Source organism: Grus americana, chromosome 3 (genome assembly GCF_028858705.1).
Source record: "Grus americana isolate bGruAme1 chromosome 3, bGruAme1.mat, whole genome shotgun sequence".
In the NCBI taxonomy this organism is placed as follows: domain Eukaryota; kingdom Metazoa; phylum Chordata; class Aves; order Gruiformes; family Gruidae; genus Grus; species Grus americana.
The window spans coordinates 66,513,260-66,540,148 of NC_072854.1; the positions used below are offsets into that span (position 1 = coordinate 66,513,260).

Here is a 26,889-nt window from a genome sequence, read left to right on the forward strand (position 1 = left end):
CGGGCAGAGCACTCACGAAATTATCTGCCCCCAGTCCTGGTTGCTGTACCCACTGTGTTGATTCCAAAAACTACTCATGCCTGGGGAAATTTTGTCAGACGTGTTTGGCTTCCTCCCCCACACGCCTTCCAAAGCATGAAAAGTGGTCATCATCAATGCCTAGGCCTTGTATGAGGATATGTTTTTTCCAAAGCGCTGTATAAACAATAGCTCATTAAGAAAATACAATTAAGATTATAACTACCTGAAACCTCTTTAGGGTTGCTCCATTGTAACCCAAAAATATCACATGTAATTTCAGTGATACTTGCTCAATGATTATAAAAAAGAATTTGCCCCAAGGCTGAAAAGGTGGATGGTAAATTGCAGTTGCAAATTAATTAAAATAATCAAACAAGCCAGAGGTAACTCCCACCATAAGGGGGTGGCTTATAAAGGCAATTTTAACAGAGCATTTACCATCGGGGGTTGCCTGGTTTCCTTTTAATAAAATATCTGCGATTACCTGATTAGCTGATCATTGTGCAGAGCATTTTGTTCTCAATACAGCCAAGCAGCCAAGGAGGAGAAGAGAGAGGCTTTTATCAGATAAGGTTTGTTTATTTAAAATGTATAATTGACTTCTCCTTTTTTGATGGAAGCATGATCCAACAAGCTGCTCGCCTCCAACTACATATACTGCTTCTCCTCTCCCCAGTCTGAGATGAGCCAGTTTTCTGGCACGCGCTTCTCTTGGCAAGGTTACCATAATGATCTGGAATAAAGGTAGGAACACTGCAATGGATATGAGAAACTAACCTTTAATGGTTAGAAGCGGTCACCGTCCATTATGGTATTACACTCGTCATATGCCATCATGCTAGAATTACGACAACGTACCAGCTGTGGTTCTGCCCCCGCATGGTATTATTGGAGAAATAAACTGGTTTAGTTTGATAATATCTGAGGAGGCCAAAAGATGATCCACATTTTTCGCTGCCACTCACATTCTTAAGGGCGCGCCTCGTGCAGGAACGTGCTGCTTGGGAGGAAAAGGTTCTGACAATATACTGGAATGCCAATAAACTTGGAAATTCAAATTCAAAGAACACATGAAAACTAGACACCTCATGCACGTAACTGTATATTTATTTCTTTTTAAAGAACACTCCTTAAATGTACTGTAAGTCAAGTCAATATACAAACTTGGTTTCACAGAGTTATAATCCACTAAATAGCACAAAATATAATTCAGGTCGTTGTTTTCTTTCATCTGTGTGTGTGTGTGCATGGGTGTTTGAGTGCGTGTGTGCATGTGCACGCGCGTGCTCTCACGCATGCTGCTGGTGGTAGTGGTAACCCACCACACGTGTTCAAACACAAGCCCGGGCTCTTCCTGACTTTCCTCTGGAGCAAACCTCACCCAGATGGAGACCCTGCTCTGGAAGACTGCGACTTTCTTGCCCGTGAATCCCACTCCTTGAAGAGAAGGGGGTGGTGGTGCTCTCTGGCAGGGCCACGCTCCTCCATCCCACAGGGACGGGCAGGATGGGACGGGACGGGAGTGGAGGGAAGCCTCCCCTGAAGTTGACCCGGGTACCGCAGTAGGGAGTGACCATCCATGGTGTTCACGTGCAAGGAAACACCTTTTCTTCCCACTCCAAACCCCTCTCTCACACCCCGGAGCACCTCTGCGTGACACCTACGCCCCACGGTCAGCCCTCACGAGCAGGGGACTGCCGGGGCTCGGCGGGGTGCCGCTTGTCCAGCCAGCGGGCCGGCTCCTCGCCCAGCCCCGTGCGGCCATAGGGGCCTCGCCGCCCTGCTGCTGGAGGCAGGGGAGCGGGTCGTGCCACGGCCGGGCTCGGCCTCCCGGCAGCCAGCGGTGCCCCGGCTCCGCTCCCGGCGGCGCAGCAAACCTCGCCCGTCCCGGGGAGTTACGCAGATGGCACCAGTGATGCGCGTGCACATATTTACAGGGGGTGGAATGTTTTCCCATAGCTTTTTAAAGGAGTATATAGATCAACATGTTCACATAAGACCAAATACTTTTAATATATTTATAACTGTTTTATAAAGCTTTGAAAAAACTCACAATAGCACATTGTTTTACTTTAATGCTTTACGGTACTATCAGTTTAAAATCACAATCAGCACTTAAGTTATAGTCAATCCGGCAAACGAGACAAAAAAAAATTACAAGAGTTAAGAACTGACTGATACATCCTTTATCTTTTTTTTTTTTTTTAACTAATGCATAAGTGCAGAATAAGATAAGATACTCTAGTTTAAATATCTTGTTTTACAATATACATTTTGTTCTAATTACGCAACAGTAAATCCCATGCTTCACATAGAAAAGCAATCCACAACATTAAGAAAAAAATTTACAATTTATGAAACAAAGTAAATAAATATTAGTATTACAGAATCAGAGCTGTACATAAAAGCTGTTCAGTTTTAATCATATAAAAATATGTTTTAGTGCAACCTCACATATATTGATGCTGTTTTGCTTTACATCATTTAGATCCAAGTGTCCAAAAAAGGAAAGAAATTACATTTATTACAAAGCAGATACACAAATTCTAAAATATGTACAAATTACTGCTAAAAAAATGCTTATAAGAATATAAGCAAAGTAAAGAAAAGGCACAAACATCTGTACAATTTAAAAGTACCAGACCCAATAAGAATTTCAAATTTAATTTTGGTCAGGCTCATGATGACTTGTTATTTTATCTAATTCTTTTGATATAACAAAAGTATATATAATAGCAAACTACTGTAACTTAGAACAGGCATGCTGTAAAGTTGAATACTTCTTCTATCTCTAGAAAAAAAAAAAAAAAGTGGGGTAAATGTATGGGTGAAAGTCTCCATGCATCTCAGATCAATGTGGCTTGCTCTTCTCAGATGACGGATCTTTTCTTTCCTGTGTGCTTGATGGGGGGTCGCTCCTGCTGTGAAAGCCCAACTGCCGGACGTCCACAAAGCTCTTGCTGTAAAAGGCGGGATGGGCTAACGCAGTCTGTGATGTACCAAAACTGTCCTGTTCACCACCGTGCAAGTCAGGATGGGTGGCTGAGGCACAGGTCTGGCCCGGCTCAGATCCACTAAAGTGTTTAATGCTAAAATGTGCACTTTCTAAGGGTTTCTGGTGAGGCTCAGAAGGCCTCTGCAGCTGCTCCGCGCCGTGCAGAACGGCTTCTTCTGTGGCAATTCGCAAAGAGGCTATGGCTTTTGTACAAGTCTGTATGTTCTCCTCCTGCTCCCTCTCGGTAGCTACGACACTGTCCTCCGACGTGCTCTGCGTCAGCAACAGCAACGGAGAGGAGGGCGCGCCGGAGGGAGCGGTGGGGTGCAAGCTGTGCAGAGAGGTACGTTTCTCGTGGTGCTTAGAAATACTATATGATTCTTTTGCAAGGATTTCCGCAGTTCCTCTTTGCTTCTCCTCAGAGCCCTCCCTCCGCAGGGCCAGAGTGGACGGAGGATGTAAACCTGAAAGGGCCACTGGTACTGAATGGACCATCTGGATACCCCCAATAGGCATCATGGGGATGGGTGCTCGGATCTGTTGCTGGGAGTGTAGTGGAAGATGACTGAAGACGTAGTCACTCGGACCTTCAGGGAACGGGCTAGACCTGCAGGGCTCCATACCTCCTTTTTCTCCATATACGTTGAAGTAAGGCCCCTGAGACAACCCCCTTCTCTGTAACCAGAAAAAAACAAAAGAAATGTCAGCACTGCTACTAGCAAAATTCTTGTCCAGCTGCCAAACCACCTATCTGCTTTCCTGTCTAACACAACCTCCCATTCATGCAGCACCTTTCGTCCAGATGGATCCCAAAGCATTTGGAAAACTCCACTAATTGCTTATCCAAACAACACAGGAGGTTTTGCTGAGCTCAGCCCTACAGGGCTCATGCCTCTGAGGTGAAAGGCAGCAGCTAGTTAAGAGTGTTCAGCAATACAATGCAGCAATTTAGGTCAGGAAGTGAAGAGTATTATATTCAACTGAAACTGCGGGAGAGAATTTGGGGTAGATAGAATTTCATTCCCCAGGAGAAATTTGGCCAGGAGATCCATCTTACCCTCTCTTTTGGCAAACTGTGCAAACTGTGCTGGTACTGGCAGTTCCACACTGGGTATCAAGACTTTGTTGCAGAGAAATACACATCGGAACGCTCCTTGCTTGCCACCGCTGCTTGGCAGTATGGGAAAAATCTGACTGTGTGTACGTGTTTTCTGCCCGATGAAAAGATCCTGCTCCGGAGCCCCAGAGAAGGCATTTGCTCCTCCTACTCGCTACCATGAGCTTTACCCAATCCTTGATGAAAGAGGGTGGGTATTTCCACGGCAGTTCAAGTGCCTCTGTGCAATTAAGACCCAAATTTTTATAGTCATTAAGACAACGGAGCACCACGCTGGCCTATCTGTAGTGTAAACAATAAATAGTAACAAAAGCATGGGTATTAGCTGTGAGTGAAAGTGATGATTCTGTCGCAGGAGACTCACCCACTCATAAGGGGATTGAGAAGAATGAGGGATTTTGTAACGGCTAATAAAAACTAATCTCGCAATATTGACGTTTTCAGTGCCTTCCCATTAGTTCCTGCCTTGGAAGAATGAATAGCTCCATCTCCACTCAGTATTAAATATGCCCTGAGCTTCTGGATTTCTCTTTCTTTCATTCTTAACTTTTAAAATTTGTTTTCCATCTGATGATTAAATATCATTTATTGCTGACCAGAGGAATAACGATGACAGAAGTGCAGGATGACATTTTCATAACTGTATGTGGGATTTGGCCACACAACTCTCGGGGACTCCCATAGGAAATTAGATGAACGAAAATGCTCATCTCTGCTCTGCAAATTGACCAAACACCTCTCAATTGCCCCAGAGCTGTACTGCTACCACAGTCTTGGTGTGTCAGCCCAAGGACTGTGCTGCTAAATGCCAATGCATTAAAGTGGCAGCACGTCACTGCTGGGAAATCCTAGCTCTCGAGGCATTAAGCAACCTCTTGATCCCATCCCCAGGAACTGGTTTAGGGGGCAATTAAAGATTCAGTTTCTGTGCTACCCAGGGGCTCAATCTCACTGTGCTCAGATGCTTTGTCCTGTTCAATGTAAATCAACGTTGAGACAGGAAGGGTGACCCATAATCATCAGACTTGAACTTAAGAGATGTTATTATTCAGAAACTAATCTACGTTGGGAATTTTCCTATTCAGAAAGTGAGACACTTGAGTCTCCTAAAAGATAAACTGTCATAAGAAAGCACAGTGGCAGCATGTTACACTGCTAAATGGGGAAAAATTTACAGAATAAACTGCAGTTGCCAAGCCACAAGACAGTTCACCTACCATGCCAGTCCTTCCTATTGCTAACCTCACCTCCGCACAGCTGCTTGCCCCCTTTTTTTTTCCATCTTTGGTCTGTCAACCCATTTCTCAGTCATACTGTCGTCTTGGCTGTTTCCTAAGCCATGATATTTATCACTATTGCATCTGACGTGAACTTGGGCTAAGGGAAATAGAGCAAAAGCAACCAAAAAAAAAGGAGTAAAACTTGTGGAAGAACAAACCTAGTCACACACAAATCTGTAATTGAGAAAGACACTGGCTTCATGTTGTACCCAGCCACAGTTTCAAAAGGGAATAGAGCAACAGTCTGTCCTCGTAGAAGTGGCTAACATGATAGAAACTGCTACACGCTTCAAGATCAACAGTATCATCCAATATATGTCTCATATGCATAATTTTTACATAGACAGCGACAGTGTGCATATCCACTGGATGCCTTCCGAGCCTGGCTGAGCATGTATTGGATTATCTTTCTCTAGCTCTGGCAGATAAGTTTGGAAACAGCCAACATAAATAGTTATAGGCATTAATAATTGTTCATATCTCTTACCCTGCTTTTATTTCCTTTACCAATATCTAGTATTTTCATATCTACAAGCAGACACACATATACATATTCACGGGGAAAGACTGAATATTAGAGGAACTGTCTTCTTTTAACAAACATCCTGAGAATCCAAAGACTTTATTTTGTTGACAGGGCGAGCACTAGATCTCATCACTGAGCACAGTGCAGAAGTCACGGTATCTTTCTGCGGTGCAGTCAGAACGGGTTGCTGCCAGCACAGTGAGATGAGCTCCTCTCTTTGTCAGGTGATGGGAACCCAGTTCATTTCCTATTAATTCTCATTTGTTGCAGTTCAGCATATTTCCCTCCAACTCCAGGTGACATATGATTTCCCAAGTAACAATATTCTGTGGGAGCTTTTCACTAAACTCTCTGACCTGGTGGTAAAACTAGACTGCCACACCACACCCCTGAGAAAAGCCATATCCAGCTTCACGGGGCCCTCGGAATGCCTCAGGGGCAAGATAGGGTTTACCCTGTGTCTGGTACATCACCCAAAAACAGGCTGTGGGGGATTGAGAGGAAGATCGCATTTCAAAGCCAAGCACCCTTCACAGACATCCCCCCACAGCCTCAGACCACAGCTTGCAAAAAGATGGTGGGTGGAAAATAATCTCTTTGATTACCATATTGTAACGTACTTGAGGCTCTTTTAAAGTTAAAAACCAGAAATTGTTGAACTCTATTGTGAAATTCATTAACACAGCATATTACCGATGTGCTTTCTAAAAGACATGATGCTTAATAAAGTGACTATAAATCTGTATGGACTTCAATTTCAGGATCAGCTCGATCGCAGTCCTACTGAGAATACACCATAGCATCCCACATACACCAGTGGACCTATTTACAGTTTACCTGGACTTAGAAGTTTTATGCTATCTGTACAGGAATGCATTTCACTCAAGATGATAAAGTATTGAGTGTTTGGGAAGGGATTTAATATCCATACATCTGGGATGGTCATAGGACCTTAAGTCCTATCAGCTTTCAAGTGGTTACAGAGGTGCCTAACTCCCTTCAGCCCTTCTGAATATAACGAGACAGGCTTCACACTTCAAAATGAATGAGGTGTGCAACAAAACAGCAACACAAGCAAAATCCACTACCTCCTAGAAGTTAAAACAGTTGCTAGGAACAAGTTTGTACTGCTCACAGCAAGATATATTCACAGTCTCATTGCATCTAGCCCTGGGACTGGAAGAAGAAGCAAAAGCTCTGATCCACACTTGGAAGCAGCAGGGTGCACAAGTAGTGGGGGACAAGCAGGAACACAGCGAAACTGTCGGTGCTGGATCCCATGTTCACAATATAAGTGTTGTGGGGCTGGAGGGGAAGGTTGCTTCAGACTAACCCTATGTGGTCTCTTCTTGCTCATTTGAATGTCCACTCACAGTTTAAGCACACCTGCTGCACTCCTGGTTTAACTTCATCTAAAAACAATCCAGGTCACTTACTCCAAGACTGCTCTGCAATGTGAGTCAAAGCACAATAAATGGGGCAACAGCGACATACGCCTGATCCAAACTAAAATGCCAACAGAGATGCACTCAGGGTGCACAAAAGCAGCCTTCCCATTTCTCTTTCTTTCAGGACATAAAATGACGGGGAAGAAGACTTAGAGCCCTTCAGTAACGGCACCAGACTCCCCAGAAAGGACAGAAACCTCTGGCACTGACAGAAGAGAAGATACTGAATGTGTTTAGAGCACAATAGGGACCTGTCTTTAAATTTAGAGACGGGCATTTAACTTGCCAAAGCCAAACGTGCACCAGCATCAACCGGAGCCTTAGGCTACTTTGGAGAGAGTATCTTGTTGCAAGAGTGTATCCTCTTATTAACTGCCAAAGAAAAAAAAGTGTATTTTTCTATATTTTTGTACAATCTACAAAAGTAGTTACTTTCCCCATGCTCTTTTCCACTTCCTAAAGAAATAATTTCAATTACTTTCTATGGGGAGCTTTCAATGCCAGAGCACTTTACAAGCTCTTTGCACAGGACCACCAAAGTGCATGAACATTCAAGGGAAAGTAACATGAAGGTGAACTAGGCCAGCACCGGCCAAAGAGACCAGAGCAAATACAGCAATATCAGTGGAGAAGAAAGAAAATTGGCTGCTTCTGGGAACTGCAGGCAGCAGAAGCACAAAACCACGCTTATTCCTGCAAGGACTGGAAACCCAATGCAGCTCTGAAAGAGGAAGCATGATTGTAAGCTGGCATCTGCTTCACTGATGCAGTTGCTAATCATGTTCTGATTTGCTGGATTTCACTTCTCTGAAAGTGAAAAACAGCCTTTATTCCTTTATCTTCTCCGACAGCTTTCATTTATAGCAAGCTCAGGTGTTATTTGTCTTCCCACACACTGAGTATACTAACATGTGTTTCACCTAAACTCAACTACTGCTTGGCTAAAGTATGTCTTCCAGAAAGGCATGAAGAGGCGAGGATTCCATCTTTCCTCCCTTGCAGTCATTTGTTGAGATGGGCAATCATCCTCACTTGTCATTTCCTCATTTAAATTTGCCTGGGCTCTGCTTCCAGTGATGCCTGTGTTCAGGTTCCAGTGACTGTACTGAGGTCTGGGCTTCTCTCTCAAAACACTCAATGTGCCACTGAGTTACGGATGCTTTCTGTAGGACAAATGATCTTTTACATTGGGTTTTTCACTGCCACATGACTGATCCTACCTCAAAACTAAGGTAAGTGCTAAAAGCCCATCTGGCATGGTGAAATTTCCAAAAGAAGGAGCTAAGGGTGCTAAAAGAGTCCTTACAATGTGCTAAACGCCTTGCTGGAAGGTGTGCATAACACACAAGGCAAATGTTACAGCAAGAACTGTCAGATGGCCAAGGGTGACTGTTACATACCCTTTTGCCAGCATCATCACACATCCAAAATGTCTACTACAGGATGCCAGTGGAAGTGTCTCATGCAGGACATTAGGAACTTGGGCTCCCTGCACAATGTCAGCTGTAGTGTCTCATATAATCCCTTTCATTTGATACTAAGACATCATGACTGTTAAACTGGTGGCTCTTTATCCTCTTTTTGTGCTTCCTTACTTTGTCAGTAGGACTGCTGGCTGGATTTGTATCCTCTCTCAGCAGCAGGGTTTCAACATGCCCTTCCTCAAGAATGGCTTAGTGAGCCACCCCACTCCGCTGCCCTCCCCAGCAACTTGCCAGGCCATAGGGCCATGTCTAAGATGTGGGAGAAGGACCTGTGTTGCTCTCTCCTACAGATGTGGCCACTCACATTGCAGCTTTCCCTTATCCCCCTGAAAAGCTGGGAAACCACTTTTGGATCTTCCAATGTGGCAGCACCTCAGCCCTGTTCGGTCCATCCCTGCTCCAGCCACCTTTGCCCAGCTGCATCCCTCACTCCATTCCCAGGAGCAGGTAACACATCAGCCTGGCTCCACAGAGAAATTCACCCCAGAGCTCTGGAAATGCTGATTTTGTGAGCTCAGGGTTCAATTCTTCTCCTCTACAGAGAAGAACCACAAAGAACTAATCAAAGAGCTGAGAAGACTGGCGATGGGGAAGCAGGTAGGAGAGCCCTGCCGGGAGGAGAGCAGGGAGGCAGGAGCCCTGAGGCAGCGGGAGCCTGTCACAGCTTGCCCGAGTTGAACCCACACACATGGGCTGATGAGGCAGGCAGTGAGAGGGCGGCACCAACACCAAACGTGGCAATGGAAGCATACTAAATAAATAAATGCATACATAGTGAGGTCATCCCTTAACTCTAAAGAACAAATTTATTTGTGGAGAGAGTGCTTTGGAATGCTAGGGCCTGTCAAAAGTGCCAAGTCAGCAGCTTCTGAGAGCTGATTTACCAAAAGGCAACAGCATAGGCAGCAGCTGTGCAAGTTTTGCATATTTCCATTTCCACCAGACAGTTCTGTCCCTGCCGAAACAGCCAGTCGTGGTGGTGCCTTCTGCTGGGCAGACAGCTGCCTGCTCCTGTCACACAATATCTTTTAAACTTCAGTCACACATCCTGATTTCAATGGGCACCCTGCTTTTCTGAGAGTTTTAATTTAAGTGTTTTTATTGTATTAAACAATACAATATGGTGATGGGCACCGTACTGCAGTATCAGGACCTTAAACCCCGATCTGGGCTTAATCCCATCTGACAGTCTGGGAGGTAAAAGGTTTTACAGTGCTGTAAGAAGCCCCACACACCATGTAAGCTTCCTGGGCCGTTTTAAAATAAAGACAGGGGCAGTTAATGTAAGCCAGCCTCATTTCATTGAAGTTAATGGAGGTACCCAGGCTTGTACCAAGTGAAGATTTGACCCTTAGGATGACTCTATGGCATCTAACTCAATCAACATCTCGACTTGGTCCCTGCCTATTCCAAATTTCTTGCATTCGTTCCAGGACTTCCCGCCAAGACTCAAAGCTTATGCCTTCTTCTTCTACAAAGCTGCAAAGTTTTTTAAAATACTATGCATAGATTAGGTAAGAGCACTGATTTTGACAACAGGAGTGAAAATACTCTTTCATACTTACTGAATGCCCCACTGGAATAGATTCAGACTGTAAATATTGACCCATGGTCAACGCTGGATTATGGTATAAGCCCCTCCGAGGAGACGCCGCTCTAACAGAGGCCATATATCTCCTCTCTCGCCTAGGAGACACATCTCTTCGAACAGACGCATCTTTTCCTGGTGACATTGGTCTCCTTGGCGATAAGTGACGTCTTGGTGACACGTCCCGTCTTGGCGATAACTCTCTCCTCAGCACAGCTTCCTTCCGCGGGGAAAGGTGCCTCATGGGTGAAATATCTCTTCGGGGTGACAGATGCCTTCTGGGTGACAAATCCCCTTTTGGCATTAAATACCTCTTTGGTGAGTTATCTCTATAGGGTGAAGAATCGTAGCCGGGTGACGACTGTCGACTGGAAGGTGAGAGGTCCCTTGGAGACGAACTGGGGTCTAACGAAAGCACGTAATCCTCATCCATGCAACTAGGTATGTCCAACCTGTCTTTATCGGGCTCTGAATCAGTACTCTTACTCTGGAAAAACCTCTGATATTCTGTCATCTGTGAGTCTTCACAGGAGTCGCTTGGTGTTATAAGCTGAGTAACCTGAATGCTAGGTAAGGTGACCAAGTAACTGATGAGGGAGGAGTGTCCCACAGAAAGGGAGCCCTCGGGGGAAGCCCCCTGCGACGCCCCAGCTGAGTTCACCGACAGGGAGGAGAACCGAGGGGGCTGCGGGCTGGTGCTTCTTGATCTGGTTTTTGGTGTCGAGTCTCCCTGAGTGTCATCAAAATCATCCTCATCTTCATCGTCATCATCATTGTCGTCACCATCCTCACCATCTGACTCCTCCGCGTCAGAAAACTGGTGCTCTGCTGACAGGCCTGCCAGGTTGCTACTCTTCTCTGCCTCCTGCTGCATGTCCTCCATGTTTTCTGAAACAGCCACGGCAAGTCAAAATGGTGAGCACAAACCCCACCTCTTATGCCTTCTGCCACGTTCATTCCCCACCCAGCACACCTGTTGCCATCACTGGATACTCTTCATCTGGGATGGCTGCGTAAAGCCATCCTTCATAGTCTCAAACCATAATTTTTCATAATAATACCTTAAAATTCTACACTTCCAAGGAAGTATAAAAAGCAAATTCACCCTACCCCACCTTGCAACTTCGCTAAATGTTGCCATCTCTCACATCTAAATTGAAAAGATTGGGAACTTTGTATGAGACAGATGACAACAGGTCATATTTTTATTTCTAGCTCCTCCTCAAGTATCTTAATAAAAAATATAACTCAGACAAATGGATCAGATTTATTTTTTATACTTCCTGTTTATTAAAATGATGCCTCTTAATTAAAAAATGCCCCAAATACTCTTAATATATTTTCCCATGCCAGCCACTGTGCTAAAGTGCAATGAGTCATTTGCATACTCCAGAGGCCATTCCAACTACATTGAATCATTCTGACATACCTGCTTCTTCAGTTTCAGCATCATCTACGGATGTCATTGATACTCCAAGCTCCAGGCATTTTTTCATGTGTGCTTTAGACTTCATATGTTTTGTCAGATTTCCTATGGATCAGAGATTAATCTAATTAATGAACAGCAAAGATCACTCAGCTCAGGTTTTGGTGTATCTTAACTCCGTTATCCTGCAGATGGGGGTTTTTAGTTTTAAAAAACCCACAACAGACAGGGCTGACTCATCCAGCCCATTGCCCTCAGAGCCTGTTTTAATGAGAGTGGGTTTTTATATCTTTCAAAAAAATACATAATATCTCAAATAAACTTAAACTCAGGGCCTGAGAGGTATATAGGCATCTCTCCAATTTTCCACATGACATTTAAGCACCCCAGCAAGCTAAAAAACTCGCTTTTGGATGTTCTCTGTCCCTGGACTGAGTGTTTGTGATACGTACAGACTGCCCGGACATTGAAGTAAGTCCAATGCACACCAGCCATTCAGGGCTCACACTCACAGGGGTACTTTCAAGCCAAGGGCTCTCCCATTTACTTCACATGTAGGCTCCAAATGTTGAGCGTGTATGAAACATTCTGAAACAAAAGCACCCCTCAAAAAAGATATTTATGGGAGAATTCTCTCTGCCAGTTTACCGTCTAGCTGCAATCTCTGAACTGAGAGGAGCTGTACTTACAGCATTCAGCTGGGATGTGGAAAATCCAGGTTCAGCTCCCAGCTTTGGAGTACGGATCTGAACCAGACACAGCAGGGATTTGAAATCAGATCTCCCATTCCCCTGAGGAAGCAACCTAACACTAGACTATTGACTTTCTGGAGTGCCTGTCTTGGTCTGTTTTTTCACAGATAAGAAAACTCGGTTGAGACTGGCCCCAGGAGACATATCATGGCAAAGAATCTTGAGCACAAAGCACAAGCTGGAGAAACGAGAATATTGCTCTAATCCATTAGCCACTTCAGTCACATTTGCAATACCCAACAGGGAAAGCATGGCACAAGCAAACCCAACCCACTACCAAGACACGGCGCTTCTTAGCTCAGGAAAGGCACTCTGTGAACGTACCTACACTGCTTTTGGGACCTCAACCAACGTCTCCAGATGGTGCATGTGGCACATGCAACCTGGGGAGAGGAACACTGCACCACTCTGTTGGATAGTGGAGGTGTGCTTAGCGCACAAGCCAGGCTCCTCTCCTCTGACTTTCCGTCCCAGCTAGTTCAAATAATTCTCTTCTCAGTAAGAGTTTCTTATTGTGCCTGTGCACTGCATGAAAAGTCTAACTTGGCCTCTGATGTCTCTGGATGGCTAAATGCTCAGGGTGTACACTGAAAACCTAACTACCTCTGAAGGACTGTCCCCTACTGTTCTCAGCAAAATAGCAACAACAGTTATGAGGCTGACAACTGCTCATAAGCAGTAATACACCAGTTAAACACTTCTGGTACTTCCAAGGCTAACTTAGTCTCTTCCTACTCATGCCCTTCTTGTGCAATAGCATACCACCTCCTCCCTGTTTCTTCTTCTCCACCAGAAATGCTAGCCTCAGCAAGCAAGTTCACAGTTCTTTCCATGCCATATCTCCTGCCTGGAACGTCCTCTCTGAACATAGCTGCAAAACCACAATCCTCCTTCAAGTCCCTCCTCAAGACTCATTCCTCCAGCAATGTCAAATGTAAACAATGAACAGCTCAACAGATGGTCTATTGGGACTACAAACAAGCAGCTCCTTGTCTTTGTCTCTACACCCCCATGAAAGTTCTCATCTTAAAGTAGGTTGATGGGTCTACTACCATCCATCAGCTATTCCCATCTTTGGCAGAGGAAGAAGTGCTGGAGTCATGGAAACTATTACAATTCTCAATCCTCAAAACAGCCATGAAGCTGCACTGGGATTTTGGGAGAAATTTCCTTCAGCTTCCTTTCTCCCCCTTCAAGTGAGTTCACCGCACTGGGACCAGAATCCATTTCCCTTGTCTGCCAAAGGGAAGCTAAGAAACTGAGAATGTAAGGCTCATTTAGGCTGTGCTACAAAGAAATGCTACCAAAGAAAAATTTTTTTCTTTTAAGGAGATAGTTGCAAGGCAAATCCAAATTCCAAAGAATATCATTATCTGTGGCCTCAGGGTGACAAATGGAAGCTTTTTTCTGTGCTGATAAATACATGTGAACACAAGCTATCAGATCTCTATTCATAATTAATGCCACAGTGGATGGAGTGGCCCATCTGGGAGACATACATTATTTATAAACTTGAAACTGACCCACTGTAAAGCCCATGAAGGCATGTTTTCCTCAGCAGCTGATGCTCTGCTTCTACATTATGTCATAACAAGTGTACTCTCCTGGTTGCATTTAAGTGTTGCTGCAATTAAAATTTGCACCATATAACAATTTTGGCAGAAAGTATTCTTTGTAAGGGTGGTTCTTATGCCACTACATTTTCTCTGCAGACAGATGGACCAGCCAAGAGCCTATAGCTCTTAATGAAGCTATCCAAGGAGTCTCGGTGTCTCGCAAAATCCCTGGATCAATTAAACAGAAGAGAAAAACCTCTCTCGTGAAGTCCTCTATCCATAAACACAATAATTTTATTCTGAAGAAAATCCTCTCCTTGATTGCAAAGGGTGCTTGGAGCCCTGATGGCAAAATAGCTCAACATTTGTTTAGGAAGTGGGAAGAGTTCAGCAAAAAGGGTACCTTTCGTTTTGAAGGCAAAATTGCACAACTTGCATACATAAGGCCGGACATCAGTATGAGTGCGGATATGTTTTTTGAGCATGCTTGGCTTTTTGCAGCGAATTCCACATTCTTCACAAATGTACTTTCCTCGGCCACGACCTCTGACATAGACATAATCCTCATTTGATTTATACCTGTTGGAAGAGAGCAAGCGTTTAAATCGTACAGACTCTAGGACACATACATGCACAAACATCACCCCTGTGCATCTGATCCTGATCCTATATGTATCTCATCACAACAATTCCACAGAAGTCCATAGGAACTACTGAATTTTCAGGCTGGAACTCAAACAGTATTTGCCTTTCAGGGAATGCACTGGTCCCAGTGTGTTTTAACAATATGAGACCAAAGGGTTGCAGTATGAGAACAGTATAAACACCTCGTCAGGGAACAGACTAGCTACCATTCCTACAGACACAGCACAACTCCAAATACGACTCTGCAGGTTGGATTTATTTCAGCTAACTGTAGTCTTTTACGATGCAGGCATCTACCACCACTGAAAACAGTGTCATTTTTCAGCACTGTTCATTTAACTATTTCAGTGTATTTATCTCTTGGGATCAGATAAATCACATCCTGGAAATGCCTGTTTCTCCCCATTAAGCATAAAGGGAATGCAGATGACTAGCAAGGATGTACGCGTTTCCACTACAGATGCTTGAAGTTCCTGAAGATGGATCCCTCCCTAAGGGACACCATGTCAAGTTCACTCAGGTACGTGCTGCTTTAGAAATAAAAATGGGAAACTTCCAACCTGCATACTTAGCAGAAAGCTGTTAAAGGAATTTTTCTTAGCACAGGCATAAGCGTTCCATGCTATTTTTGCTGATTACGTAGCGTGTAGTTGGATAATAAATAAGATATGCAAATCTATGTAAAGCTGCATATTGCCTTTACTATCACGATAAATTGTTAATATGGAAATCTAAAAGGGCCCAGGGGATCTGCTCAGGCTGTTCTGAGGTTTGAAGAGTGTTGGGCTTTCCCTAGAGGGAGAATTTCATCCTCATTCACCCAAAGTAAAATCCAGAAATTGCGAGAACTGAGATATAATATTTTTTCTCCCCTCTGTCCTCCACTGTCCTCTCCCTAAGCAGCACTAATAAGTACTTTCAGTCACCCTGTGGACGCGCAGCCCACAAAATATCCTTGGTACTGACAGCACTTTAAATAAATAAGGGACTGTCTGAAAGATTCTGTTAATGTGATGATAACTCTGCAAGAAATAAGTGGCAATTTTTGGGTTACAGAGCTGAAACATTTTTCAAGTGTGCTTTTCTTAGATGAACACTTCTTCCATATGTTCGGCTATATCACTGGCAATATAAATACTGAAGCTAATATCTGAGAAATACATAAAACACTGTCCTGTTCTCATGTCCATCTTGTTATCTATTGAACCTATCAGCTGCTCTTTTAAATGTGGATGCCTAAATTCATCTCCTTTCCAATAAAGTTGGCCCTCTCCCTTTTCCTTCATTGTCCATGACACCATGTGCAAAACTGGCATAGTCTAATGTTACTTAATATTTAGCCATCACTTTAGCAGATTTTTTTGTGTAACATTTCTGGGATTCTGCTTTTCTGTCTGCCCTATTTTCCAGGTTCTCCTTCATACACACATGCCAACAACTCCTAGACATCTCTCTATCCACTGCTGCATCAGCTACCTCCAGTCTTTCTCCCACAGACAGAAAAAATGTCCATTATTGTTTGAAAGACTGCCATTTTATCTTCTTTTCATCTCTCCTTAGAGTCTGATTTTGCTGGGATGGAGTCTACCTTATCACCCCTGATTGATACTGGTAAGATAAATGCTGTGTTATAACATGTGCTTTTCTGTTCCTCCATCTCTGTTGTTCCTCTGCCTGACCTCGTTCTACCGGCTTCTGTCACCTGTCAGATCCCATTGGGCACAAAGACAATTAGGCAAGATCTGTCTCTTCATCATTCATATGCACGGTTCTTGGCCATAACTGACCTTGACTCTCTAAGTATGCTTCACCATAACGACTCTAAGAGAAATGACACGCACAAATTTGACATTTAAAGAAGGCCTGGTCCAAAAACTGAAACAGCAGAAGACTGAGTCTATAGTGATTATCTTTCTAGCCCCCTGGAATAGGAATAGATCTTACTATCAACTCCTGCCTCTCTCAAAGTTTTCAGCAATTTCCCCCTTCCCACTACACAACTTTCATATAAGGACTATGGTCACTGCTGCTCTGAGCTTGACTTGAATGGGACTCTAGTGTTAAAAAGTATTAACGAGCCTCAGAGTCCTGCAATTTCTATCCAAAATGTTATTTTATTGGGGATTTTCAATTGGAGTCTATTACTGGTAGATCTGAAAGAGCAAAACAAGCAAACTGTGAACCATTACTGTCAGCTGATAATGTCATTAAGCCAGATGTCAGATGAACAGGCATGTTTGCCCTGTCCCTCCTTTCTTTTCACTTCACACCGTTAGTAACTAACTAACTAACTGTACTGCAGCAAGTACTGAACGTCAAATTGCTGCTTTTCTTTGAGGAACACTGCTTCATATCCCATCAGGGTTTTGCAGTCACAGATGATGGAAAGCAGATTTTGTAATTCAAATCATTTCTTTAGAATCAAGCCACCTGCCAGAGGTAATAATATGGTTGTTAGCTTCTTCCTTCAAAACCCCCCTCTGCTGCGATGCTTACAAACTGCTCTTGATGGGTTTTGGTGCACCGAGGTGGTGATGTGCTGTGACATCTACTTTTCACCTCAACTCCGTTCATTCTGTTCCTTCAGCTTCACTCATCCCCAAACCTGTCTGTTTGCTTTTTGCCCACCTGCCATACGAGCGCTCTGCTCCCCTGCCACAAGGCAGCAATTCCCTGCCTAGCAGACGGGCTTTCCCGCAAACTGAAAACTCTGACAACCGCAGATCTTTCTCAACTATGGATTCAGAATTGCTTTCTTCGCACTTACAAAACAAAAGCAATCAAGAAGCTTAAGCAAATATACTCCCCAAGACAAACGAAAACCAAAATGAAAATATGCTGCTGAAACAAGATATTATCATGCACGCTTGTCTGTCCAGGGGAGAAAACGTGAAACGAAGACGACAGACATTTGCTGCACAGTTCAGCGCACTACTTGCGTGTACTGAGGTAATATGAAGATGAGCTTGATGAGTAGAGCAGAAGAGATAAGAACAGAACAGCTCTACAAAAAGCCAAGAGCAAGCAAGCACGGAAACCCACCCATGTTAAAAACTAGCTTTCAGAAGTCATAACAAACAAAAACCTGAAGGAAGACAAATTCAGTAGGACAGAGAACAATGAAAGACGTGGTTATGGAACGAATACTAGATCCATTTAAAAAATAGCCAAGGTAATGAAAAGAATGAATCTACCCTTCCACAAATAATTCCTATACAATGTATGATAAAATGATGATGTATAGGAAAAGAGTGGACCCATTAACACCACATCACCTCATTCACTATAGCTTTGCAGGTTATGTGCTCCTATTGAGGAAGTTCCAGTCTATTGCACAGATTATTTGTCCCTCCCGCTCCAGAAACTAATGTGCACATCAAGGTGTCTTATGTTTTGCTTTACTCAAAGGATATCTAAACATAGCCAAGTATTACTAGGAGACATTTCTAGGTGACGTGCCAATTACATGACTTTACACAAATAGTTTCATAGACCTTGTCGGTGTACGGGGAAACTTAAGATGGTCTAAGTAACATACAAAGTTTCTTAAAGAAGGTATTAGATGGTAGAGGCGATTTATACAGTGATCTGTTGCAGCTCACACTGATCTGAATCCTCCTTTAAGTTGCTTTTGTTAACACACTTTTGCTCTTCTGACCTCCCATCACACAGCTTACATCAGTGCAGACTATCCTCAGCTGGGTGATCCAAATTCAGAAATGATACATAGAAGGAAGCAGGCAAATTTTATACTTCAAAGTGGGTATGAGTCGAAACAATACCTCTTTAAATTTCTTGTAAACTTAGGCTCACTCCTGAATTTGGGTCATGCTGGTGTAGCCAGCCTACTGGTTTGGGTACTAGGACAATGTACTACAGAGAACAGCCAGGATCAGTGTGTCTGGGCCAGCATGCCTATAACAATCTCCAAAATAACAATTTCGGTCTTTCAGGCAAGGTGTAGGCTATAGTCCTTCAGTGTTGCAGACTACAGAGAAATGCCAATGTTCATTTCATGGAGACTATTCAAGCAGAGCCAAGCCACATAATGTTAATGAAGATTTTAAAGGGTACAAGCTGATGGGAGAAAGAAATGGATGTACAAATTTCTCACATCTCCATCCTCACCTATTTAGTTACCCCAATAAAACAGTGTTGTGAGACCATCTGAGTTGGGCAAGACTGAAAAACACATGTTCAGCCACGTGATTATTCACTGCTAACAAATGGCAAATTAAGTGCATCGTGTCAGAATTCTGTAAAAGAAATTAAACAGTATCTTCCATTTTAGAGTATACTGCAGAGGAAAACAAGTGTCCATTTCATTTGCTTTTTATAACAAGCTTTGTAAGCCTCAAAACAATGTTAATAGACTTTCAGGTCTCCTTTTTCCCTCTCTTTGTTGTTTGTTTCTGTTATCACTTGACTGATAGATAGCCATGGTAAAATTAAACATTGTTTAATCAACCATATATGACAGATCTATGGATTAGGCTTAGATACCATAGATTTCATTGTCATCTTACATTTTATCTCCAAAATCCAACTTCAATGAATACTGAAAAATTACAAGAATAAGAATAAGCATGCCTAGCTAACCCATTCAAGTGAGTGGAGGTTCAGAGAGTCTAAAAATGGAAAGATATCCTCATGGGAGCCATTAAATACAAGAAATGGTATAGAAAATATCAAAATGTTAACCGTTTATCCATTTCTTTATGACCTAAGGAATGAAGGTAACAATTTCAAGTGAGTGGTCTCACACAGATAGAAAATGTAATTGTCCTAAGAGCAAAGTAGAGCCAAGAGTAAGTACACAGGTACCCTGCGGTTTGTTTTAAGACTGACATATACAGAAAAAACAAGAGGCTTGGGAGCTACAGGACATGGCAGGAATACAGGAGACTGTTCACATCCTAATTCATTCATATTCATTTTCAAATCTCTTTAAAATGACAGGCTGAGCTTGAAATTTCCAGTTGCATTTTCTTACCCTCCTTCAAAGATTTTAATTCGTATCGGCTCAGTTTGTTTGGATGTAATGTCTTTATCTCCATGAATGTCTCCTTTTACTCTTTCTTTTATAATATTCCCCACTACTTTCTTTTCAAGCTTGCTGCCAAACAAGAAGAATGGCTCGTGTTTCATCTGTAGAACAAAGTCAAGGAAGGGTGTTACTGCTGGAGCACACAATAAATGCACACTTCATTTCAAGTACTTTTAACATTCCAGGTCAAAGCCAAACTCTCATTTTGGTGTAACTCTAGAAGATGAATTAATTTGTCCCATTTAATCGGACAGAGAATAAGAGAGGGGGCAGCATGGACAAATTTTTATGAGAGTCTTGACAGAAAAGACAGCACCATATCTTTCCTCAGAAAAAAATCATGGAAAATAGAGATGGAAAAGCCTGAGAAGGTAATTTATTGCCATTACAGAATTTTCCCTGGCACCATTATCTAATGCTTCATCTATGAGGAAGAGTCAGTATGTGAAAGACATTAAATGGATCTGAAGATCCTTACTCAATTTTAGCTTAATCTTTACTTATGAACGCACGTGGATGTTTGTGTCTGATACTGTTTGAATCAGGACACGTCAAAAACAAGGGACAAAATAAAAGGAGATAATGTATCAGGCTCTGGCACACATGAAGGGAGGGCTTTAAAAGCCTCACTTTTTACATCTGACTTTGAAAATGGAGACAGAAACAGCAGAAGTAGCAGAGCTTGCAGAAGGGTAAATTGAGGCTCAAAAGTTGTCATGGGAAGATGTCAACATCTGATTTCCCAATGGGGAACTTTTTTTTAAAAAAATCATTAACTTACATTTCATAGTTTACCAATATTTTCTCAAATAAAGATATAATAATTTAATTTTATTAAAACCTCTTATTTACCTGAGCAAACTGCTTCCATGCACTTGATGATGTCAGTTTACCAGCTCCAGGTCTATGCATAGCAGCCAGAGTGTAGATTTCTGTGGTGTTTTTTTGCTTGGACCTTAAAAGTGCTAAAGTGGTCTTTGTACTTAGCCCAGATGGGTTTGGGTTACACGAACTTATACACCATGAAGCATAAACAGAAGATTTGAGGGTTGGTTGCTGAATGTAATTGGGTTTCGTATAATTTAAGAAACACCAGCTCACAGTAGTAGTAGTGCGCAGACTTGGGAACTGAAGGATCTGCTGAAAATCTGCTACGTCTGTCAGGAGAATGGTTGAGCCTGTGACTTTCCCACTGGTATTGGATGACATCTGGACTAACATACCAAGAGGCAATTTTTGATGTTTCAGTTGGTCTTCTGGCTGAATTTCTCCTGGTGGCAATGAAGACCTCTGTGGACTCATGCTCATATCCGAGGCTGTTTCATCCACATCCAGTTCTTCTGGTGAGTCTCTTCCTTCAGAAGGGCCACTGGACTTCTGCCCTGGTGACGTGGAATCAAAACTGGTAAGTTTCTCCGCGCTCAGTGGGAAAGCATCTGCTGTTGGCATGCTAACAGGAGGGAAATCTTGAGATGATGAGGAGGACAGCGGTGAAGAGGATGACACGGATGGCAGAGTTTCTTTTGGTTCAGTCGCGCAGCTCTGCCTTACTAGTTGAGGCTTCTGCACTCTTGGAAAATCTTTCTTTATATCTGAGTTAGTTAACTCAACTGCACTTAGCTCCTCAACTATCTGCCCATACATTTTTTCTTCTTTGACTCGTTTCTGCTGCTTGGTCTCCATGAAGAGCTCCAAGCTGCTGGCAGGTGAAAGCATTCGCTTGCTTCCTCCCAAGGTAGAAGCCATGTCAGAACTGGAAGGCAAACACAGGGGAATTGGTGGCTCCAGCCCAAGTGGTAGTGTCTGTGGCACTTTCCACAAAGGATATTTTTCTAGCCCTCCATGCTGACCCAACATCTGAGCTATGTTAAATCCAATTCCTTGCATGGTTGCATTAGTTGCCAATGTTCTTTGAGAAACAGTCTCATCAACTTTACAAATTACAATTGCAGGACTGCTGCTCTGCCCAAGGATCTGGGAAATGCTTGTGTACATGACACTACCGTAAGATGGCACATGGGTTTGAATCCTGACGGGAACAACTGTTCCTGGCAAAGACTGTACAGATCCATCACTTGGGGAGTCAAAATCTGTCTGAAGATGCTGCTCAGAGGAGGTATCTGTTGGTTTAATGCTATGGTCTGACTGGTACTTAGCAAGAGTATTTTTTGAATACTGCCCAGATGTTCCTGAGTAATGCTGGTATGCTTGCTCTTTAGCATGAACATAATCAGCTGGTTTCTTTCCAATAAGCTCTGGCGCATGTTCTAGGGGATAACTTGGAGGAACGTCTGTTTGGAAAGGCTGTTTGACATAAGATTTCTGTAGCTGTTGTACAAAATGATGCTGGAAGTGTAGAGGTTCTGTGCACGACTGCCACAAGACAGGCTGCTGAGATGGTGGTAAGTGAACCATGCAGACAGCTGGATAAGGGAACTGAAACAAGGTGCTATGAATAGGGGGAAATGGGACTTTTTCTTGATGTGCAAATAGCTGCTGCTGCTGCTCTGATGGATGCTTGTTAGGAATATAAGGTGCTTGTTGGATCAAGGGAGTCCTTAACGTTTCCGGGCTGTCTGCAAGAAGAGCCTGTTGCTGGGCAAGGTGGGATGAGCTATTACTAAGCTGAGCACAAGAGCCAATAGCCTGTTTTCCAGAGTCATCTACCTGAATGGGCTGAAGTACAGAAGAAGGGGAGTGATGCCAAGCAAGCTGGGAGGAGCGAAGACCAGCCTGTGCATGTTCCATCTGCTCCTGTTTTATACTTTGTTCGGTGCTCTGATCAGTCTGGGAAATCTCTGGAAAACCACTGAAGGAAGCCTGGCGAACCAAGAAGCATTTCTTCCTTTCTCGGGATGGAGACAGTGCCATAGTAGGTGTCCCAGCTGAAGAGGCATGAGATAGGTTCCCATAATCAAAGGATTTACTTCGGATCTCTGGGATTTCAGCAGCATGAGGACAGGGCATCTGTTCAGATGAGCAGCGTCTCATTTCCCTCTGATGGTGATGCCCAGGGACGGAAAGTGAGTAAGCACCAGCTGGAACTGTTAAAAACTCAGACTGTTTTCCAAACTCATCTTGTTTGGGAGGCGTGATGAACTTCATATTCTCTTCTCTTTCAAAGGACATTGAAAAACTTGAACTGTGGGACAAATTACTTTCTTGGCTAGGGCTGCGAGAGAGGCTTGTACCTGTGGACTCGAAGCTGGATTCTCCAGAGGAGTGCTCCATGTCAGCCAGTCGTAAACGCTTCTTTTTGGGTGGTAGCTTTTCGGCTGGAAGTTGAGAAAGGGTTTCACTTCTCTGGGGCCATTGGAATTCTTCAGTGGGTCTTTCCTGCTCTTTACTCTGCACTTCTTTATCTTTTTCAGGCTTATCTGGCTCCTCCGTGACACGAATTTCAGGTACCTGTATGTTGTGCTGGCGAACCAACCTGGGCTGCATATGATACGGCTGAGGCTGCTGGGATGGAGATGGCTTACTGGTGTCAGCGTTTTCCGTTTGTGGAGCTCGGTCGGGGCTCATTGGGGACTCACAAATCTCGCTCTCGCATGTTTCAGATGGTGAATAGATCTTTTCCTGCTGACATGCAATATGTTCTGTAGATTCAGACCTTTCAAATGAGTTTGGCCTGCTCAGCGAATTTGTGTGCTGAATGACAGAGATGACATTTCCAGGGGGCTTTCTGGCCAGAGATTCTGCAGTCTTTTCTTGCTCTCCAGTTAAGGATGAGTCTTCCAGAGAAGCTGACGGGCTTCCAGACTGCAAGTAAGGCCTGCAGATTTCAAAACGCTCCACATGGCAATGGGCAGCATTGTCCAGGCCTTGAAGGGCAAATCCGCTCCTTGGCACTTCCTGAATTTGGGATTTGGGATCAAAGTCCAGAGGCTGAATTCCCCCAGTGGTGCCAGTCGTACTGCTGCAAAGCATGGGACTGTCTTCCTCATCTCCCACACTCTCCTCTTTCCTGCGCTTTCTGTTTTCAAAAGTTGTTCCAAGCATGGATGGCACCGCCTGAGGTTGTCCGAGTGGGTCAACAAAGTACTCTCCCCCCTTGTTCATCCCACCTAAGGATGGCGAGTCCCTGTAGTTCTGCTTCTGAGCTTCAAATTCTTCCCACTTTCTGTAGTGCTTTCCGCTGGCATCATAGTCATAAAAGGTCTTGTCTCCTTTCTTCTCTTTTAAGGATGGTCCTTTCTCACCTGGTGTCTGTCTGCTGGAAGCAATAATGATGTTTTTTCCTGGTCTTCCATGATAGTCCGAATCCGAGTGCCCCTCCTGCACAGAGGGCAGTTCAAAGGCAGCCTGTCTTCTCAACATCCTTTGGTGAGTTATTCCCACTGTCCCGGGGTAAAATACATCATCTGAGCCAGTCATCTTCTCATCAAATGAATGGCTGCCTCTCAGAGATGGGGGAATACTTAGGCTGTTTGCAGAAGAGGTTGGCATGGAGTTACTTCTAATAAGAGGAGAGGAATCTACTGGGGGCTCTAGAAGGACGGGTATGTCACTCTGCTGACTGACCTGGTACAGGCTGGATTCACTTTTGATGGATGATGTGGTGGTCTGGGATTGTCTAGATTCTGTATTGCTGCCCGGATAAACTTGTGTAGATTTAATAGTGCTCAAATTACTGGAGTCAATGAGTTCTTCTTTATTTGGAGTCAGCTGAGAAATATGTTCCTCAAGCATCTTGATATCTAATCTGTTATTTAAAAGAGGTAATGGCTCTGCTTTGCCCTTTCTACCCATTAAACTGTGTTCCTGATTTGTTGTGGCTACTGTTAGTGCTGTCCTTTGATTAATCCTATAGAACTTCCCAAAGATGATCTCTTCATAAGACTTTGCATTAGTATTTGGTGGGCTAATTTGCTGCTCAGCACTTTCTGAGCGGGAAAAATAACCCGAGTCAGTGCTTCCTTTACTGTGTGGGCTCAGGAGGTTTAACGACTGCTCAGAATCTTGCCCTTTTTTCTCTGACAGTCTTAGTGCAAGTCGCTGTTTAACTGTATGCGAGTCGTCAGTCTTGGTATTTAAGGATGGGTTTTGCAATATATCAGAGCCAATATATGGTGAACTCTCACTGGGTAACTGAATTCCACTTTTAGGGATAATCAAAATGGGCACTTTCATTGGCCCCACCAAGGACTCTTCCATGGAGGAGTGAAAACTGCTCCTGCTAGCAATGTCCAGGGGGAGCTGTGGGACGGGGCTCAGTTTGTCAGACCCTTCCACTAGGAGTGGGGTCTCTTCATCAGTGTCTGTGCTCTGCTCGCCGTCTGAATGTATTTCAGCTTCCACATCGATGTAACCAGCATCTAGATCCAATTTGGAGACTGCTGACTCTGTGAAAGGTACCAATCCTGCTTTAATTGCATGGGCATGTGACTTCCTGTGCTTGTAAAGGTTGCTCTTCGTCTTGAAAGAGAAACCACAAGGAACACAAGGGTACGGTCGCTCCCCAGTATGAGACCTAATATGCTTTTTAAGTACACTAGGTTTGGCACAAGCCCGATTACAGTAAGGACAAATATACTTGCCAGGTTTTTTGGGTTTGTGCTCCTTTTTGTGAGCATCTTCTGATTGTTCTAAAGATTTCTGTGAATATTGGCTGTATGCAGGGTTCAAACTTGAAATCTTCTTCCTGGAGAAACCTCCACTATGGCTATGCATATGAAAAGGAAACAAGTCCTCTGAGGCAACTGATTGCAAGTGGCTAGGAAACTGCCACGGAGGGCCTTCCAAGCTCTGATGTGGCTTTATGTTGTGCAAGAAGCCTTGTGGCAATGAATGCTGTGGGAAAGAAAGTGAATGTTGACATGAGTAAGGACTTGGACGATGCTGTGGATATTGCTTCTCCGTGACTTGCTGTGCAGCTTCATTCGATGATACCAGTTTCCCAGAACTAAAAAGTTGTGCTGATGCTGTGTTTCCTATTTGCTCGTGATCTATTTGTGGTTGCCTCTGTACTTCTTGATTGCCAAAAGTGCTCATCTTAATAACAGCTGAATGTTCTTGCCTCCATCTACTTGGTACTTTAGCAGTTTCTCCAGACCTTGAGGTAGCTTTTTGCCCTATAGCTGTGTCCCCAGAGTCCATTTTGTTACACAAGGTCTTAAGTGCTAGTTCACTTGAAAGCTCTGCAGACACATGGAGTGTGTCCAAAGCTGTGCTTTTTAAAGTTTTGTTGCTCCCATTTTTCCAGGGCTGTTGCAAGTTCACAGACTTTTCTTTCTCTTTGGAACTTTCCACGCAGTAGTCTATAGGCATTAGATTTGCATCTGTACACTAATGTGAGTATTATACAGTTCTGTTCATGGCAGAAACTTTCCTAAGCAGTTTATTATACATTTGCAAAGACTTGTTATAGCATTTGGACATTTTCCATTGTTATTAAGTACTGAGATGCAGAATGACCCAGAGATATTTGTGATCTACTACAGCAAAGTTCTCTTCATCTCTTCCATGGTGACACAGCTATCTGTACAGAAAAATCAAAAACAAAGAAACCCCACACACCAATTAATACAGACATGCTAAATAACATTGATGCACTCAGTTGCACTTTTATTGAGCCTTACATGAAAAGTACTGAGGGACTTAAGCAAAGGCAACTACGTTTCACAAGACCTCCTTTTGTGAGCAGACACAGTAAAGACTGGCTCCAGAGATTGCACGCAAGCATAATCGCTACTCAATACAAGCCCTAGGAATAGAAAACAGAGATCTACGCTTTCCAAATCAAATAGTAGCTTTGGAAGGTTTTCTGGGGACAGTTTAAAGGCTCGATTCTCAGAAAGTCCACCACCTACTTTCAAAGGTCTTTCAGCAAATCACTGCTGAAAATAGAGTCCTAACACCGTGGGTGGGAATTACCTTATCCAGTATTACTCACCTACAGTTCAGACATGCACTTTAGTCACCTGGCCTTCCTCTGAAGTCAGAGGAGGGTGATCAGTAGTTCCAGAGGAGAAATCTTTCCATATCGTACAGGTGCTTCAGAC

The 26,889-nt window shown here is 43.6% G+C and overlaps 1 protein-coding gene across 7 annotated transcripts in view; it reads right to left on the minus strand.

Moving 5' to 3' along the window:
* Positions 1 to 1,111: 1,111 nt before the first annotated feature.
* HIVEP2 (HIVEP zinc finger 2) overlaps positions 1,112 to 26,889 on the minus strand; it is a 143,429-nt gene continuing 117,651 nt past the window's right edge. For all 7 annotated transcript variants that reach the window (XM_054819512.1, XM_054819519.1, XM_054819518.1 and 4 more), the window contains 6 exons: positions 20,738 to 26,366; positions 19,832 to 19,986; positions 14,597 to 14,772; positions 11,889 to 11,990; positions 10,437 to 11,347; positions 1,112 to 3,691 (listed from right to left, as the gene is read on the minus strand). In XM_054819512.1, coding sequence (XP_054675487.1) covers positions 2,873 to 3,691; positions 10,437 to 11,347; positions 11,889 to 11,990; positions 14,597 to 14,772; positions 19,832 to 19,986; positions 20,738 to 26,155 — 7,581 coding nt within the window. In that variant the 5' untranslated portion in view covers positions 26,156 to 26,366 and the 3' untranslated portion in view covers positions 1,112 to 2,872. The remainder of the gene's footprint in view (positions 3,692 to 10,436; positions 11,348 to 11,888; positions 11,991 to 14,596; positions 14,773 to 19,831; positions 19,987 to 20,737; positions 26,367 to 26,889) is intronic.